This window comes from Chlorocebus sabaeus, chromosome 10, assembly GCF_047675955.1.
Source record: "Chlorocebus sabaeus isolate Y175 chromosome 10, mChlSab1.0.hap1, whole genome shotgun sequence".
NCBI classification, from domain to species: domain Eukaryota; kingdom Metazoa; phylum Chordata; class Mammalia; order Primates; family Cercopithecidae; genus Chlorocebus; species Chlorocebus sabaeus.
This window is the reverse complement of record NC_132913.1, coordinates 86981988-86999541: the sequence shown is the minus strand read 5'-3', so window position 1 is coordinate 86999541 and position 17554 is coordinate 86981988. Positions and strand designations below refer to the sequence as shown.

The following is a 17554-nucleotide window of genomic DNA, read 5'->3' as shown; positions in this document are numbered from 1 at the left end:
GGATGTCTTGGAATTTGCTGGGTGAGGGATTCAGGAAAAGTCCCAGGGCCACAGGGATGGAATGACCCATGTCGTGGGGAGAGCCCCAGGTCCATAAGCAGGAACTTCTTTGAAAGTGACTTGCTCCCCAAGGCTGATGAATTGCATGTGAATATCTGAATGTGACTGGGCATCTCAAAGGTATGGGACAGCAAAGTGTAATGGTGAAGCACTACAGGCCTGGTAAGGATTTTGAATAGTTGTGCTGATGTAACCCTCAGTGTTATATACTCTTCAGCAAAACCTGAATGTGATCCAACTATTTGTTGGAACGATGGTAAAGTTATTACCATTCCTTGAGTCAAAATAGGATATGTACACTAGATTTGAGGACATAAGACTATTTGTAACATTACTTGTTGGGGGGTAGATGAGAGAAAAATGTTTGGATGTTTTCTGTTAATAGTGGCAACATTAACATTAACAAAAATTCCAGTTATACTCTGTGCAATGTTAAAACTGATATAGTTCTTAAAGATATTTAGGGTAAGTGATTTGGACATGAGATGATGAGAGAGATGTATTGACTGTTAGGAAATTTAATTTTTATGAAATCAGCATTATGGGGAAATACTGTAATCTGATTCATTCCTGCAGAATTCCCAGGAGGAAGAGGCCCAGCCTCGGGAGTTGAAATGTTTCATTATGTACATGTGTGGGAAAAGGATGAAATGTGGTTTCCGTGTGCTGATTTTCTGTAAAACATCTATTAGTATGAGAGTAGCCAGGCTAGGCAACAGAGCCCCCAAACCATCAAGTCTAGGGAAAAGTGAACCGAGAAGGCACTTCTCTGATGGATACTGACATCAGGAGCAATAAGTTTGAAAGTAGCAAGAAAAAGGAATGACAGTAAAATAATGTTGAAATAGTAACTAAGAAATGATCACATGTTGAAGATGAGGTCAGCCCTTTATCCCTCATCAATCCCTGCTTAACTTTGCTTTTAGAAATGTAAGGTTCCCCAAAAATGAGAAAACTGCAAATGTAAGCTTTTTATACCAATGCTAATTTAACCAAGTTGTCCATCTTATCGTGTAAACTATAATTAGAGCCACACTATTTATGTAACGTGAGCCGCACCATCCCTGAGACAGGGAAAAGCGGGACATTTGCCCCTGAACTCTAGAGTAACAGGGCTCTAGAGTGGCAATGGCCATCTCAGTCTCTTGTGAAGCTGGGGATAAAAGAAAGAGGTGCCTCCAACAGGTTGTACAAAGAGAAAGGCACGAGGTTTATAAGTCTGTGTGAGGGGATTCTTGTGTTTTGTTTGGCTCCAAACCCTGCCAAACTCACATCATCACAAAACACGTGAGTCCCTTTGCTCTTCCCAGTTTCAAGGCTGTTTGTTAGTTTTTAGTGACTTCTTTCCCTAGTTAAGACTGGTTTTGAGATTCATTTTAATCTGATATTAACCGAATTCAGTAATGACAAGTGTTTGTTTCAGGGAGAGGGAGTGGTGGGCACAGAGGTGTGAATTACTCCTGTCTCTGAGACTCTTAGGCCTGTCCTTGAACTCCAAACCCCATGGAGATGGCCTTGGAAATGAAGGAAGTTCCAAGGCCTGTCGCTGCTGATGGACTTAGCTCTTAACTGTGCTTTTCTTTCTCTGTTGGTATTTTGGAAAGTTTGAGCTCTTTTAGGAAAAAAAAATCCTTCAGATACTTTTATAGTAGATAAAGTTACCTGATTATATCCTAAATACTTTCATTATGGAAAAAAAATATTATCTTCAGAAAATTCTGGAGTTGACAATGAGGAATATTTGTACTGTTTTTAAATAAAACCGAGTAAAGGAAATGCCTCTGATTAAAACTGGCTGACGAATAGAATCTTCAAAACGAGGCTTTTGTTCTGCCTGATTAACATGCTTTTCTAATGATTTAGGTGTTGGTGCCAGCCCGTATGTGATGAACTGCAACATTACCATAGATTCTCAAGACTTGTCTGCAGGAAGAGAGATCGCTAGTGCCATTCGGGGCTCAAATGCAAATGGATTGAAGGGTGTCCAAGCGATGGCTTTTCCCCACGAGGGAAAAATTGAAATAGCCTGCAACGTGGAGAGTTTTGATGACCAAGAAGCTGCAGAAATCTCAGAAGACTTCCAATGTGTGTCTTACAGTGTCCTTGGTGATCAGTTTTCTTACGTGTCTCCTCATTACATAGAAGCTCAAGTTAAAAAGTTGGCAAGTGATTGGGGAATTGGTACTAAAGGGAGAGCATTAGTTGGATTTACACCCCAAGAGTGCAAGAACTGTGCTGAATATGCTATAAAGGAAAATATTGGGGAATTCTGGAAGATTCGGGGAGGTGTTTTCATGTGATCCAATCTAAGGCCTCACTGAAATTTTAAGGAAAATTATTAGTCGTTACAAAATTTTCTTTTGAGCAGTGAAGATGTGGAGAAACTACAAAGGGCTTAGTTGCAGCCATGTATTGGAAAATTGAAAGCATTCTTCGTTCAACAACAAGTGTTCATAGATTATTCTTAATTACCTTGTATTTCTAGTCATTGTTACAATTTCGAGAGAATCTACTTTGTATCATGTGCTAGTAATTTGTGAGCATTAGAAGCTCTTCTGAATCAACTGAGTAAAATGGCCATGGTTTCTGAACCATCTTTCATTATTATAAGAAAAAAAGATAAAATGGACTTGATTGGATTTTCCTGAATGAACTCTCAAGTTCCATATTCAACTCTCATGTTTTGAGTAATTACTACTTTATTTATTTATTTTTTTGAGACAGGGTCTCACTCTGTCACCCAGGCTCATGGATCATTGCAGCCTCTCCCTCCTGGGCTTAGGCAGCCCTCCCACCTCAGCTTCCCAAGTAGAGGGGACTACAGGCACCAGCCACCACACCGAGCTCATTTTTGTATTTTTTGTAGAGACAGAATCTGATTGTGTTGCTCAAGCTAATCTCAAACTCCTGGCTAATTATTCTTTTAATATGTACATTTTAAAAAATCAAGACTGGATACAGTGGTTCATGCCTGTAATCCCAACACTTTGGGAGGCCAAGGCGGGTGAATCACTTGAGCCTAGCAGTTTGAGACCAAACTCAAACTGGGCAATGTGACAAAACCACATCTTTACAAAAACTACAAAAATTAGCCAGGCATGGCAGTGCACACCTGTAGTAGCTACTTGGAAGGCTAAGGTGGGAGGATGACCTGAGCACAGGAGGTCGAGGCAAGATCATGCAGTGAGCCATGATTGTGCTACTGCACTCCAGCCTAGGCAACAGAATGGGACCCTGTCTCACAAATATAATCTCCCTTTCAAAGCATGATGGTTCATTCTTGCCTTACTACTTTTAGGATGCTCTGCTGTTCATAAACCAGATATAGAATTTTGAAATGTTTATATAGGGAGATGGCATGATGGTGTTGGGCATGACTTCAAGGAAGTACTTATTCTTTTGGAATTTAGATGGAAAGTCTAAAGGTTTAGAGAACATATTGTTTTTGAGCAAAGAGAAGGGTATTGGCAGAAGAAATTTTTTTTGAAAGAAATTAAAATTTGTAGCTTTTTTGTGAACTAAAAGAAGCTATTTGTCAATGATGGCAATTTTAAGTAAATCCTTAGTATTTATATTGTTCTAGTATCAGATGCTTCCCATAAAGCACAGAGAAATGAATTTTTCCACAAATTGAGTTTAGCAAGAAAGACTGTGATCTTCTTTAATAAAAGCAGAAAGTGTGAATTTATTTTAAGGAATTAAAAATAAAGAGGTTGGCTAGGTGTGGTGGCTCATGCCTATAATCCCAGCACTTTGGGAGGCCGAGGTAGGAGGATCACTTGAACCCAGGAGTTTGAGAGCAGCTTGGTCAATGTAGTGAGACTATCTCTATTAGAAAAAAAAGTTTAAAAAAAAGTTGAACTCAGTCTTTTTATAGGATCCAGTGATCTAATTTTTTTTTCTTTTTTACTTACATTTGATTCTTGAATCTGATTGCATTTATATCATTCTGGAATTCCAATTCTGTGTGTGTTTTCTCTGTCAATATGATTACAACGAAGATGGAAAAGATGATGGACTAGGTATGGTTTTTAGACGTGAGGGATTTTAGTTGCTCTGGTGAAGAGACAAAATGCTGTCTAGCTAGACCTGATAGGTCTGTCTCTCAGTCTCTGAGAGCTGAGAAGCAGCAGTGCCCAGATCTTGCCTTGCTTTGGCAGAGGCTGTGTGGCCCGATAGAAAGAACAGTAGACAGTGGATTGGAGGGCTTGAGTTCAGTCCTTGCTGTTATTTTTCATGTAGCCATAATTTCATTAGCTACGAAATAGGAAAAATAATTCCCACCCCGACTAGGGGAATAAATGTCTATAAGCTGTAATGTAAAAATGAAATGTATTATTAACAGTTTTTCTAGATCTATTCTAGAGCTTTGCTTTAGTTTTGAGCATCAGTATTAAACAGATGAGAGGGGTTAAAAGCCCATGGTGCCGCTGATTCATATTGGGTTGTAGGAGGGGTTGATTCATTTGCCAGTTACCTGAATTAACCTCTCCAGGTTCCTGTCACAGCATTAAAGGCTGCTGGCTTTGAGCAAGGCCTATTGAAAACCAAACGTGCTTTCAATGGGTACAGCGTGTCAGTTTGGGAAGATGAAAAATGTTCTGGAGATGGATGATGGTGCTTGGTTGCACAACAGTGTGAATGTACTTAATTCCACTGAATTATACACTTAAACATGACTAAAGTGGTCAATTGTGTGTTCTGCACATTGTATTTTATAATTAAAAAACAAAAAGTATGTATTTATCCCACAAAAGTTAAGAAAAAAATTAAAAAATCACCTCGTATCTGAATAAGATAACTTTACTAAGTCTGTTGTATTAGTCCATTCTCGTATTGCTATAAAGAAATACCTGAGACTGGGTAATTTATAAAGAAAAGAGAGGTAATTGGCTCATGGTTCTGCAGGCTGTACAGGAACAATGATGCTGACATCTGCTTGACTTCTGGGGAGGCCTCAGGAAGCTTACAGTCATGGTGGAAGGGGAAGGGGGAGCAGTTATGTCACATGGCCAGAGAAGGAGCAAGAGAGCTGGTGGGGAGGTGCTACATACTTTAAACGACCAGATCTCATGAGAACTCACTCACTATCATGAGGAGAGTACCAAGAGGATGGTACTAAACCATTCATGAGACATGCGCCCCCAATGATTCAATCACCTTTCACCAGGCCCACCTCCAACACTGGGTATTATGATTAAACATGAGATTTGGGTGGAGACACTGATCCAAACCAGATCATCCATATGTTCTAAATAAAATGTTGGCAAATTTCTAATATCTATTAATAGATACAACTATGCAGGACCTATTTTTCCCTTTTAAAATCTATTATGATGGACTGTAGTGCTCCAGATGAGGTTTAGTTAATGGTTTAAAATAAAGTTGAGTAAATGTGGCCTTTGATCCAGCTATCCATTAAAAAACAGAAATTTACTATTTTTATTATAAATAAATAATTTTCTTTTTCTGAGATAGAACCTCATTCTGTCACCCAGGTTGGAGTGCAGTGGCACAATCTTGGCTCACTTCAACCTCCACCTCCCAGGTTCAAGGGATTCTCCTGCCTCAGCCTCCTGAGTAGCTGGGATTACAGGTGGGCATCATCACACTCAGCTATTTTTTTTTTCAGTAGAAACAGGGTTTCACCATCTTGCCCAGGCTGGTCTTGAACCCCTGAGCTCAGGTGATCTGCCGACCTCAGGCTCCCAAAGTGCTGGGATTACCGGTGTAAGCCACCACGCCTGGCCAATAATTTTTAAAACAAGCACAGACACACCTCTTACGTCTCATTCATATTTGAATTTGTCTTTTCTTTCTCTGTTTCCCTTCTGCCTTTTAGAAAATCTGAACCAACTGTAAATTGCTGAAAGTGTTCTGGTGGATGGGTAGAGTATCACCAGCTCTTCCTCTGCAGGAACTGGCAGAAGTCACTGGGATGCGTCTATGATCACTAAGAAGGACGATCCCATTGACTTGAGAAAACCTGACAAAATGAACTAACAAATACCTCGACTCATATGCAGCTTTTCTCGGATTGGCCTCTTAGAAGCAGCCCCACAGTTTGTGCCAATGTTTCATCAGTATTTGATTTTTAAATCTTACTACAAGGTGGACATTGTATGGAATATGTGCTTCATAGCTCGTATTTACCCTCCCTCCTTTTACCAACTGTGAAGAGGCCAAAATTGATGTGAACAAATAGACTTTACTTTCTATCAACCCCTTTGGTTTTTATTCTACCCAGCTTTAAACTTTAACTTTTAGTTTCTTAAACGAGGGATAAGGAAAGCAACAAGCTAGGCTATGAGGTGATAAGGTTTTGTGTGTGGGGTGCGGGGGAGAGGGGGAGTTGTCGTTGGTTTCCAGCCTAAATTGGGACTTAACTCATGATAAATTAAAACTATTTAAACACTGGGAGAAGGGAGTAAGTAAAATATAACTGAAATAAAACAAAAGGGGGGTAATATTTTCATTTCTTGACATAATGAAAAGCCTTGCTCTGTAATTGGTTTGTACTGTCTTGGAAGTGGCGTCCGTGGTCAACAAAGGACCACTCTGTGAGAGATCTGCAAGGAATTTATCATCCCCCCTGGCTGAGCCAAAGCAGGCTTGATATACAGTTTTGTTTCATATAAATATTCTCATGTTACTGTTTACTCTGTGGGAATATGAGGATCTCACTGACAGGGTACGTGCTCCACTGCCTTGCTTTTAAAGGCATTTATTTGACTCTGTTGTTTGTACTTGCCCAGAAACTTCAGAGAATAGCCCAGGAACTTGTTTGATAAGCATCCAGACCATGCTCCCGGAGTATGTTGTGCTTGGGGGCTTAGGAAAGCTTATTGTTTTAAGCGAGCCTGCACATGGCCTCCAAGGAGCCCATTTTTCATAGATAAAACAATTGGGACACCCTCAGCCATGTCTTAGAATGCTTCTCCAATGTGTAATAAAATGTCCTGGTGAGCAGGGCTCTGGTTGAACTCAGACTGCCTTTGGATAACTCTGCCACTTCTTTTGTTCCTATTTGCAGTGTTGTGAGGCAAATTAATGTATTGTGAATTAAGATGTGAGATACAGACCTAAACATGGGACTAATTTCTTTTTACATTTTTAGTGTGGGTGTTAACCTATTATCCGTCACCCTTCCATATACTTTTTTTTTTTCTTCTTAAGACAAGGTCTTGCTTTGTTACTCAGGCTGGAGTGCAGTGGCATGATCATGGCTCTCCACAGCCTTGACGTCCCAGGTTGAAGTGATCCTCTCATCTCAGCCACCCAAGTAGCTGGGACTACAGGTGCACACCACTGCACCTGGCTAATTATTTTTTATTTTATTTTATTTTATTTTATTTTTTGAGATGCAGTCTCACTCTGTCACCCAGGATGGAGTGCAGCAGCATGATCTCAGCCTGCTGCAACCTTCGTCTCTTGGGTTCAAGCGATTCTCCTGCCTCAGCCTCTGGAGTAACTGGGATTACAGGTGCATGCCGCCATACCTAGCTAATTTTTTGTATTTTTAGTAGAGAGTAGGTTTCACCATGTTGGTCAGGCTGGTCTCGAACTCCTGACCTCAAGTGATCTGCCCGCCTCGGCCTCCCAAAGTGCTGGCATTACAGGTATGAGCCACTGCGCCCAGCCAATTTTTTTTATTTTTTATTTTTATGTTTAGTAGACACGGGGCCTTGCTATGTTGCCCAGGCTGGTCTTCAACTGAGCTCAAGCAGTCCTCCCGCCTTGGCCTCCCAAAGTTCTGGGATTACAGGCATCAGTCACTGCACCTGGCCCTATACTCTACTTTCTGATACTGGGACTCTGCAAACCACATTTCTTCTTTGCCAGCCAGTTCCCTATTAGGCTCTGCCAATATGGGGTGCTGGACTGGGGATGCTGCAGGGGTGGAAGATGGTGAGGGATTGCTGCTTCCTTTTGACCTCCTGTTTCTAGAAGTCCCACTTCAGCAGTGACTCTTCACCTTGACAGTGGCTCTTAGTTCCAGGCTCCAGCTGTTCTTTCCCCCTACCCCCCAACACTTTTCAGAGCTTGCTTCATTGTACTCAGAAGCCCCAGCATCAGCTGGGCAGTGCCACCTCCTCAGACACCCGAGCCCCAGCTCTACAGGGCCTCTCCTTTCAGCTTCTGGCTCTGAGGACCCCTGCCTTAGTGAGTGGTGCTGCCTGCAGTTACAGCTCTGTGATCCCATGTTCTCTGTTTTGCTTTTCAAATTCAACAACTGTTGACAATTTTTTTGGGTGATCTCTTTTGAAATACTTAATGTGATTTCTATTTTCCTGATTGGGTTTGGACTGGATTCTGTCAGAAACAAACCAATCAGCAGACCAAATGGGACTGGGGGAAGTGGAGAGGGAAAGGAGAATGCAGAAAATATTCATTGTGAACATAGCTCCCAACACAAACAGCCCACGCATGGTTACTCTCCTTTTCTTCTCATTCGCACATTATTCTCTCTCTTTTTTTTTTTTTAATTATACTTTAAGTTCTAGGGTACATGTGGATAACGTGCAGGTTTGTTACATATGTATACTTGTGCCATGTTGGTGTGCTGCACCCATCCACTCGTCAGCACCCATCAACTCGTCATTTACATCAGGTATAACCCCCAATGCAATCCCTCCCCCCTCCCCCCTCCCCATGATAGGCCCCGGTGTGTGATGTTCCCCTTCCCGAGTCCAAGTGATCTCATTGTTCAGTTCCCACCTATGAGTGAGAACATGCGGTGTTTGGTTTTCTGTTCTTGTGATAGTTTGCTAAGAATGATGGTTTCCAGCTGCATCCATGTCCCTACAAAGGACACAAACTCATCCTTTTTTATGGCTGCATAGTATTCCATGGTGTATATGTGCCACATTTTCTTAATCCAGTCTGCCACTGATGGACATATGGGTTGATTCCAAGTCTTTGCTGCTTATCTCACTGTCTTCTTATTGTCAAATTCGCAGTTCCCTTTGGCATTCGTGCTATTTTTTCCACCAGTAGGGAGTCTGAGTGTTAAGGTGAGGATGGGAAATGCCATGGAAAGCCATTGGGCCAGGTTTTCCAAAGCACGTCTTTTGCATAGTAGTGTATTCCATCATTTAAAATGTAAACTAATGTAATTATATAATTTTAAAAAGTAAAGTCTTTTGAATCTTATAATAGCTACTTGTCTTTCCTTGTGTAGCTATCTTTACCTGCCATGAAGATAATGCTTTTTATCTGGCGGTAGACCCCCAGCCAAACGCCTTTCCCAAACCTCTGGGTACCAACCATGCTATCAACTTTTTCTCAGGAAGCCCCATCTGCAGCCAGTCAGTTTCCTAACTTCTTAGGTACCTGTATCTCCATGAAGACTAACTGCTTTGAAAAAAGTAATAATATGGATGTAGTTTAGCTAGGACCCATTGTAACAAAACTATATTGCTTCTGATACGTATAAAGGATTTTCAGTAACTGATTAATATTAAACTGTGTGTATCCCAAAATTCTTTTTAGTAGTTCATCTTCATGATATCCACTCTGTTATTTCACAAAGATAAAAGGAAGATAAAGTAGCAAGATATAGGAAAAGAGTGAACCCTTTTGGCACCATTATTTGTAGCTATCTTTTACTGAGTACCAACTAAGTATTAGTTATTACATGATCTTCACAACAACCCTCTGGAGCAGGTGACTAAATTAATAAAATTCCCTAAGTTCTCTTAGTCTATTGAGTCAACCAGGAACCTCCTCCTACCATATCCCACACCTGTAGGTTTATACCACTGCCCTAACCCTAAACAATACCCCTTGGGCTGGGCATGGTGGCTCATGCCTGTAATTCCAGCAATTCAGGAGGTCCAGGCGGGAAGATCACTTGAGCTCAGGAGTTCAAGACCAGCCCGGGCAACATAGTGAGCCTTGTCTCTACTAAAAATAAAAAAATTAGCCAGGCGTGGTGATAACGCGCTTGTAGTCCCAGCTATTCTGGAGGCTGAGAAGTGAGGATCGCTTGAGCCTGAGAGATCAAGGCTGCAGTGAGACATAATTTTGCCATTCTAGCCTCGGTGACAGAGTGAGACCCTGTCTCAACAAACAAACAAAACAAAACAACAATAACCTTGGACCCACATTCTCAGGTCTCCAGGCCTCTCTCTTCCTAGGCCTGATGGGCCTTCACCTCTAGTTAGTTGTGTTCCGGTTAGAAATTGTACATCCAGTTAGTTGACTCACGCCTCTATGGCAGTTTTATGGGATAGTCCACTCAGTATCCTGTGACTTCTTCCAGATCTTAGGCCTCTCTCCAATACTTCTGTACTCTTTCCTCATTTAAAATTTCTTCCAGATCTTTTTAATTTTTTCTTTTGAGACGGTCTTCCTCCATCACCCAGGCTGGAGTACAGTGGCATGATCATAGCTCACTGCAGCCTCAATCTCCCAGGCTCAAATGATCCTTGCACCTCAGCTTCCCAAGTAGCTGGGGTTACGGGTGCACACCGCCACAGCTGGCTAATTTTTTATTTCTTTTTATTTTTAGTAGGGATGAATTCTCACTCTGTTGCCCAGGCTGGTCTTGAATTCCTGAGCTCAAGCGATCCTCCTACCTCAGCCTCCCAAACCCTGTCTTTTACTCTGTTATCATATTCTGAGTTATTGCCCATTTATTCCTTTTTCTACCTGAAAGACCTATTAGCTTCTAGTTTTGTGACTTCCTCCCCTGGACTGTCAGTGCCTCCTCTGTAGGATTGTGCATTTTGTGCTGCTAGGCACAACCCTCTCTCATCAGGTGGGGAAGTGGAGGATGAACTGCACATCCCCAGATTTCTCCCGGATGAGTTTCTCTGAGTTGGGCCACAAACTTGCTCCAACTCATTAGGAGATGCCTGAAATCACTCCCACTCTCTTGAAATAGCCAAGTCAGCCATAGGACCCAGAGTAGTCTCCATCAGTATTTAAATCAGGGAGGAAAATTGCCACCAGGTGAGGCCAACACTGCTGCTAAAACCAGGATGGATGTAGATTGTGCAGCCAGTGATCCAGAACTCCTGGCTGGCTAGCCATGCAGAGTCATCTGGTCATTTCTTTTACTTTTAATTCATATCCCTACATTTTAGGCAATTTTAGTTTATGGACTTGACACACATTGTTACAGGGTTTTACTGATGTTGTTTGTTTTGATGGCTAGACTGTAAAGTCCCTGAGGATGAAGCTTCATTCATAAAGATTTTTTTGAGCTCCTACTGCATTTCAACAGGAGCAGATTTATCATTGTCCTAGTGATACATAAGATGTAGATACCCTCACTTGTATGGAGCCCTAGTAAGCCCTAGGTAATATGTTCACAGGCCCTAGTAATATGCTTACATGGTTGTATGATTTTGAAAAATGTACACAAGTTAGATATTTTAGGCACAATCTGTTGAAACTGCTGTCTCTTCCCACCTCTATTTCCTTGTTATATGTCCTTTCATGATGAGTGGTAGCGGAGCAGCTACTATTGGCTTCACGAGCTTGCAACCTGTGCAATAGCACAGGGTCCTATGCTTGGTTCAATGTTCTGCTGTTACTGTCAGGAAATTCTGAATACTTTTTTTCTTATTCCTTTTTTTTTTGAAACGGAGTCTCGCTCTTTCGCCCAGGCTGGAGTGCAGTGGCGCGATCTCGGCTCGCTGCAAGCTCCACCTCCCGGGTTCACGCCATTCTCCTGCCTCAGCCTCCGAGTAGCTGGGACTACAGGCACCCGCCACCATGCTCGGCTAATTTTTTGTATTTTTAGTAGAGACGGGGTTTTACCATGGTCTCGATCTCTTGACCTTGTGATCTGTCTGCCTCGGCCTCCCAAAGTGCTGGGATTACAGGTGTGAGCCACTGCGCCCAGCCTATTCCTTTTTCTTTAAGAAACACATTCTCACTCTGTTATCCATGCTGGAGTGCAGTGGTGTGATCTTGGCTCACTGCAACCTCCGTGCCCAGGCTCAAGTGATCCTCCCACCTCAGCCTCCAGAGTAGCTGGGACTACAGGCAAGTATCACCACATGCCTGCCTTTTTTTTTTTTTTTTGTATTTTTGATAGAGATGGAGTCTCACTATGTTGCCCAGGCTGGTCTTGAACTCCTGAGCTCAAGATATCTGCCCGCATGGGTCTCCAAAAGTGACATTAGAGGTGTGAATTTTCATTTTGCACTGGGCCCTATGAGTTATATGGCTGGTTCTGGGAGTGGCTCTGGACATTTTTGGACCCAGATAAAGGGGAGGTTGAGTTGGGAATATTTGTGTGATTCATAGTCACATCCGTGTGTAGTGAAGTCATTACCAGCTCTTCCAGTGTAGGAATGGCTCCCAGGAGTACTCCTCTTGTCCTCTGTGATGGCTTACTCAGTGCTGTGACTCACAAAGCAGAGCCAGAGGGTCAACACAGATGAGTGTGTCCTCTGGTGCCCAGCATCAGAAGTATGTAAGAAGTGGAGGAGAAACGAGGGTCAAAAGCTATGGAGCCAGAAGCTAATCTGTGCAAAATCTTTCTAGTTATTGGCAGTACAAGGTTGTAAGCAAAGGATGTGGTTTTCAATAATGTCCATCCAATACAGAAGCTGTAGCTGCATTTATGTATATGTTGATGTAGTATATACAATTATAAGGACGCCACATTATCTCATTTTTTATGATAATCATAGGAAATAATTGATCAGAATTTCTGTTTCTAGAGGAACAAATCTGTGGTATAACTGTCAAGAACAAGTATGTTCCATGGGAATTTGCCTGTTGGGAAAGTTGTATCTCAAACATTAATGATTAAAAACACATTTCTATCAACCATTCTAAAAAAAAAAATGAATTATTTTTATATTCTGTTTATATAAAATGACAGGTTACTATCATTTGCATAGGTGACAAAGAGTGTCCATAAAAATGTGGAAAACATGTACAGCACTATACAGATAATAAGAATATGTTATTTTTCTGGAATTCACAATAATTATAGTATTTCTCTGCTTTAAAAAATGTATAGTGTGTTGTAATTTATTTTCCCATTCTAAATTCACTTACAAACCTGTTTTTGGGTTATTTTTTAATGATGGTACTCAAAATGGTGTAAGTTTCCAGCTTCACAGAACCTGGACCTGGCCATGTGCTGAATACATGCCGAGCACTTGGCACATCTATTTATTTAATTCTCACAACATCCCTCTGAGAGCAATATTATTCCCACTCTACAGGTATAGAAACGGAGGCTCAGAGAAGTTAAGTAACTTCCTTGAGGTCATACATCTCCTAAGTTGCAGGACCAAGTTTCTGTATAGGTTGTCCTTTCTGAAGTCGACTCTTTTACCCTTTGCTCTCCAGTTCCTAGAGTGACAGTGTCATTTCCTCAGAAAAGTCTCCTAAGATCACCAGGGTGGGTTATATGCTCTGTTATGCCTGTCCTTTCTTTCCTAGCTCACGTCACAATGACCTAATTACTAAAGTGATTATACTGTGATGATTATATAATCACAGTGTATTATTATACTGTGATTAGAAAGTGATTATCCTGTAACCTCCATGGAGGAAGCTGTGTGTTTTACCTACAGCGTGGAGACTCTGGGTATTCAGTGAATAATGCATTTAGATCTACTAATTTTCAGAGGCACCTTAGAGCAACTTCTTGCTTCAAGCACTTTCTTTCTCACCTTTTCTTCTGCTCAGCAAAGGACGGGTCTGGGAATGGCAAAACATTCAGGCTCAGAATTAACACCCAAGAGTATTAGGGTTGTGCAGCTGATAATGTAGAGATGTTATCATTTTACATTCACACCTTCATATGGATTGCCTGGTACCAATTTCAGGTACCAGATATCTATGGGGGTGGGATATTCATGCCAAAAGGGTATCTGTTACATAGTTTTATATTTTTGTAAACTGAGTCATCTTAAAATGGGGGAGCACCTGTATTCAATTTTCCCTGGAATGAGCTGCTAAATTCTCTTGTACTCTTCACTTCAGATGAGGTTTTCTGGATGACACCATCTGGGAAATGTCACTTTGATTAAAGTAAATATGCAGCATAGTTAACACTGGGAGCCTATTTGAATTTCTCTAAGTAGCCACATCTACAGAAGCAGAAGGCAGCCGGCTCTTTGGGCTGGGAGAACTTGATAGAGATGCGTTCCACGGTTTGGTGTCAGTCGAGTGGCAGTGTGTGGCCAACTAAGCTCTGAAGGATTTTGTGTATTTTCCTTTTCTTACCATTGGGCTATTTTTTTTTCTTTTCCAGTTTATTTTGACACGAAGAAGAAAATATATAAAAATAAAAAACTCAGCTTTACGATTGCCAAGTTTTTCTTTCAAACTAAGAAAAGAAACCAGTTGTTGAAAAATATGATGAATGGCATCCTTTGTTTTATTTTCAGCGTAGCACATGAGGGCACTGCCATTGGAAAGGGGCCAAATTCCCCAGGCAGGAGGGAACCCTGGGCTGAAAGGCGGCCTAGTGATTTTGGAGACTGGTGTGTCAGGATTTCCTCTCAGCTGTTACAAATATCTCTCTTCTTTCCGCAAGATTTCCTCACAGACTCACCCCCCTCCCATCCTTCAGGCATTCCTTGTGTTTTCAACACTTGCTACTGATGAGGATGTCATCTATTTGTAAGAAAACGCCATTGGTACAACGTGGGGCTTTCAGCATTTACATTGTGGTTTTCCCAACTTCCACAGCTACTGACTTATTTGGCTGTGGGATCATGTATGGTTGAGGGCAACAGTCGGTAGTTGATGTGTAAGCAATCCGTAAGATTGTTAGCGTGATCCCTCCTCATTGTTGTCTTGTCACCAAGTGGTTTGGGAGAACCAAGGGGAGAGACAGTCTAACTTTCTTGTTCTGAAAGTCAACCGCAGGGCAGTTCCCTTCTGATCTCCCTCTGCTGCTCACATGGTGGAATGAAGAGGAAGGGATGGATGAGAAGAAGGGTCATGCTACTCTTTCAAGGAAGTGAGGGAAATGTCTCAGATGCCTTGAGCTCATCCTCATGTGTCCCGTGAAGTGAAATCTAAAATTGCTCTGAGGACATATGTGAACTGTACCCCCACAGAACCTGTAGCACTTTCCCAGTTTGGAAGCTCCTTCTGAAAACTTTATGTACTTTGGCTGGGGTATTTAACTCATTTATTATAAATTTTGTTTGCAAGGGTGTTTTTCTCACTAGACTGAGATCTTTGAGAACAGCGCTGTTTTATTCCACCTGGTAATTCCAATACCTGGTCTCAGAAAACCTTTGCTAAATAAATTAACGTACCAATAGCTGAATTCCAAGCCCTGGTGTTGAGTCAGAACTAGACAACTCTCTAGGTATAGATGGTTTAATCATTTATCAACTGACTTCAGGTTTTGTTGCATGAAGTTGAGTTACATTTATAAGGGACAGTTAAAGGAAAAAGCTGTCCGGAACTTCTAGGGAACACAAAGTCTGTCTCAACTTACGTGTGAGACTGGGGAAAGAGGGTAGAGACACCAGAATTCCTCATAAAGACAGACATAAAATGACTCGAGAATGCAAACACCTGACTGACTTCCTGCAGAAACGCCAGTGGGGAAAAGTGTGAGTTGGAGCTCCTCATGCCTCTTCCTGTTGTCTTTACTCTTAAATTTAGGCTGTCTTTTAAATGCCCCATGATCTACTTGTAAACTGTTTAAGCAAAAACGATGCCAGGTTCTGTTCTGTGGCTACCAGATTGGAGCTTTTCTCTCCCGGCTTCATTCAGTTAATTGAGCTGTGCTGGAAGGTTCAGTAATTTATTCTATGGAGTCTTTCTGTGCAAACAATTCCAGGCTGAGGGAAAGAGACTTAGCTGAATCTCTTAAACACTTGAAATGCAGAATTTATGTTTTGGAAAACACCAGTGAGTCAGTGTCCTCAAATGTAATCAATAAAAGACAGTCTCCATCATCAGCTTTTCATTAACTGAGCTTAGAGTCGCCTCCTTTTATTGCTTTTTACATGTTTACAGTATCTCATTCTTTCCTTGATTCTGGATTTTCACACCATATGGCCACATCTTTAAGTCATTTTTCAGCTGCTCTATTAAATAGTAAAATGAGATTCAGAACAGATTTCTTTGATTTTAAAATAGCATTTTGGGTGTGTGACTTTTTTGTAAATAAAAAAAGAATTAAGGCACTCAAAAGCATGAAATTTCAGGTATTTCTACCCAGACAGTGTAATATGTAGCTTTCTGCTTACTTAGAATAAATATATGTTTATCTCGTGGAATTTCACCTGCTGCATAAATGGATTCATTCATTCTGCATATTGAAATTCATTTCTACTTAAATAAGATTTAGCCTCCACTGTTGCTAATGAACATAGATTGAAAATGAAATTGAAAGTATGTCTTTATAACTATTCAATATTATACTGTATTTCTCATTAGAAATGATTGCTATCGCTTATAAACATCCATACTGCATGTCAATAATGCTCTACTGCTGTAATTGTGGTGGTGATCTACATTGGATCATATAAAAGATGGGATTCTTTTATGTTTTACTTTTTTTCCTGGGTTATTTAGTGGTCAGTTCCTTGAGAAGTTGCAAAGGAGAGATTGTGACTGCCAACATTTGGATCTCACAGTTTAGAGTTGGTCAATGAGGGCTTAAGGCATATGGTCCTATAACTTAACACAGTTTACTTTGTAAAGGGTTACACATATTTCAGAGACGATTAAATATTTGCTACTTGTTTTCTGAGTCAGAAAGGACATTTTGGTGTAGATTGAATGGGATTTTTTTTTTTTCCTAAGGATACTACTTAACAAAAGGAAACCACTGCATGAGCAAATTTTGTAATATGAGTAAATTTGCCATTGATCCAGACTTTAGCAGTAGGGACTGTGTCAGTCACAATTAATCAGTTTATGAGTATGTGATTCAGAATCTTCAATTATCCTTTAAAATCTGGACATCGACTTGAAGAAACGATTGGCCTACAGTTGGTTGTTTAAAGTTAAAACCAAGTGCACTCAACATCCAAAAGTCGATAGTCTCTTAATTGTAATTCAATAAAGTCCATTTAAAGTTGTGTACAATTTGTGAGTGTTATAAATACAGTTCACATATTTTTTACTTCAGTGACGGTACTGTTTGCTAGAGAAATATGCTTCAGTTGAGGATAAGTCCATCGAATGTGTGTATTTTGATGACTATCAATATTTTAAAGTTCATTACTTCATATGATACATAGGAAGATAGCAATTTGGAGTAACTATTCTAAATAACTCAGGTAAAATTCTGCTTTTTCTTGAACTATTCTGGCATTATTCATTGTTTTATTATCACCATGATGAACTTGCACAAAATTTTTAAGCAATAGTAACAATAAAGCAAAACCTCGTTTTAAATTCTTTTTAAAATTTTAAAATCAGAGTCACTTCTGCATGTTCTATTGTATTTTTTTCAATAACATATATCTCTAGAAGACATAGTTGATATCTCCCAATCTGTTGTATATCATTTCTAGAATGTAAAGATTGTGTCTGAGGCCAA

General features: G+C 40.7%; 1 protein-coding gene across 5 annotated transcripts in view; it reads left to right on the top strand.

The window, feature by feature from the left end:
* The window catches only part of FTCDNL1 (formiminotransferase cyclodeaminase N-terminal like), a 58230-nt gene extending 41133 nt beyond the window's left edge, over positions 1-17097 (top strand). For 4 of the 5 annotated variants that reach the window (XM_038001799.2, XM_007967054.3, XM_038001798.2 and 1 more), the window contains one exon: positions 1924-10146. In XM_038001799.2, the coding sequence (XP_037857727.2) occupies positions 1924-2360 (437 nt within the window). In that variant the 3' untranslated portion in view covers positions 2361-10146. Of the gene's footprint in view, positions 1-1923 lie in introns of all 5 variants that reach the window. The other variant, XM_038001800.2, reaches the window with a different exon arrangement.
* Positions 17098-17554: the final 457 nt, after the last annotated feature.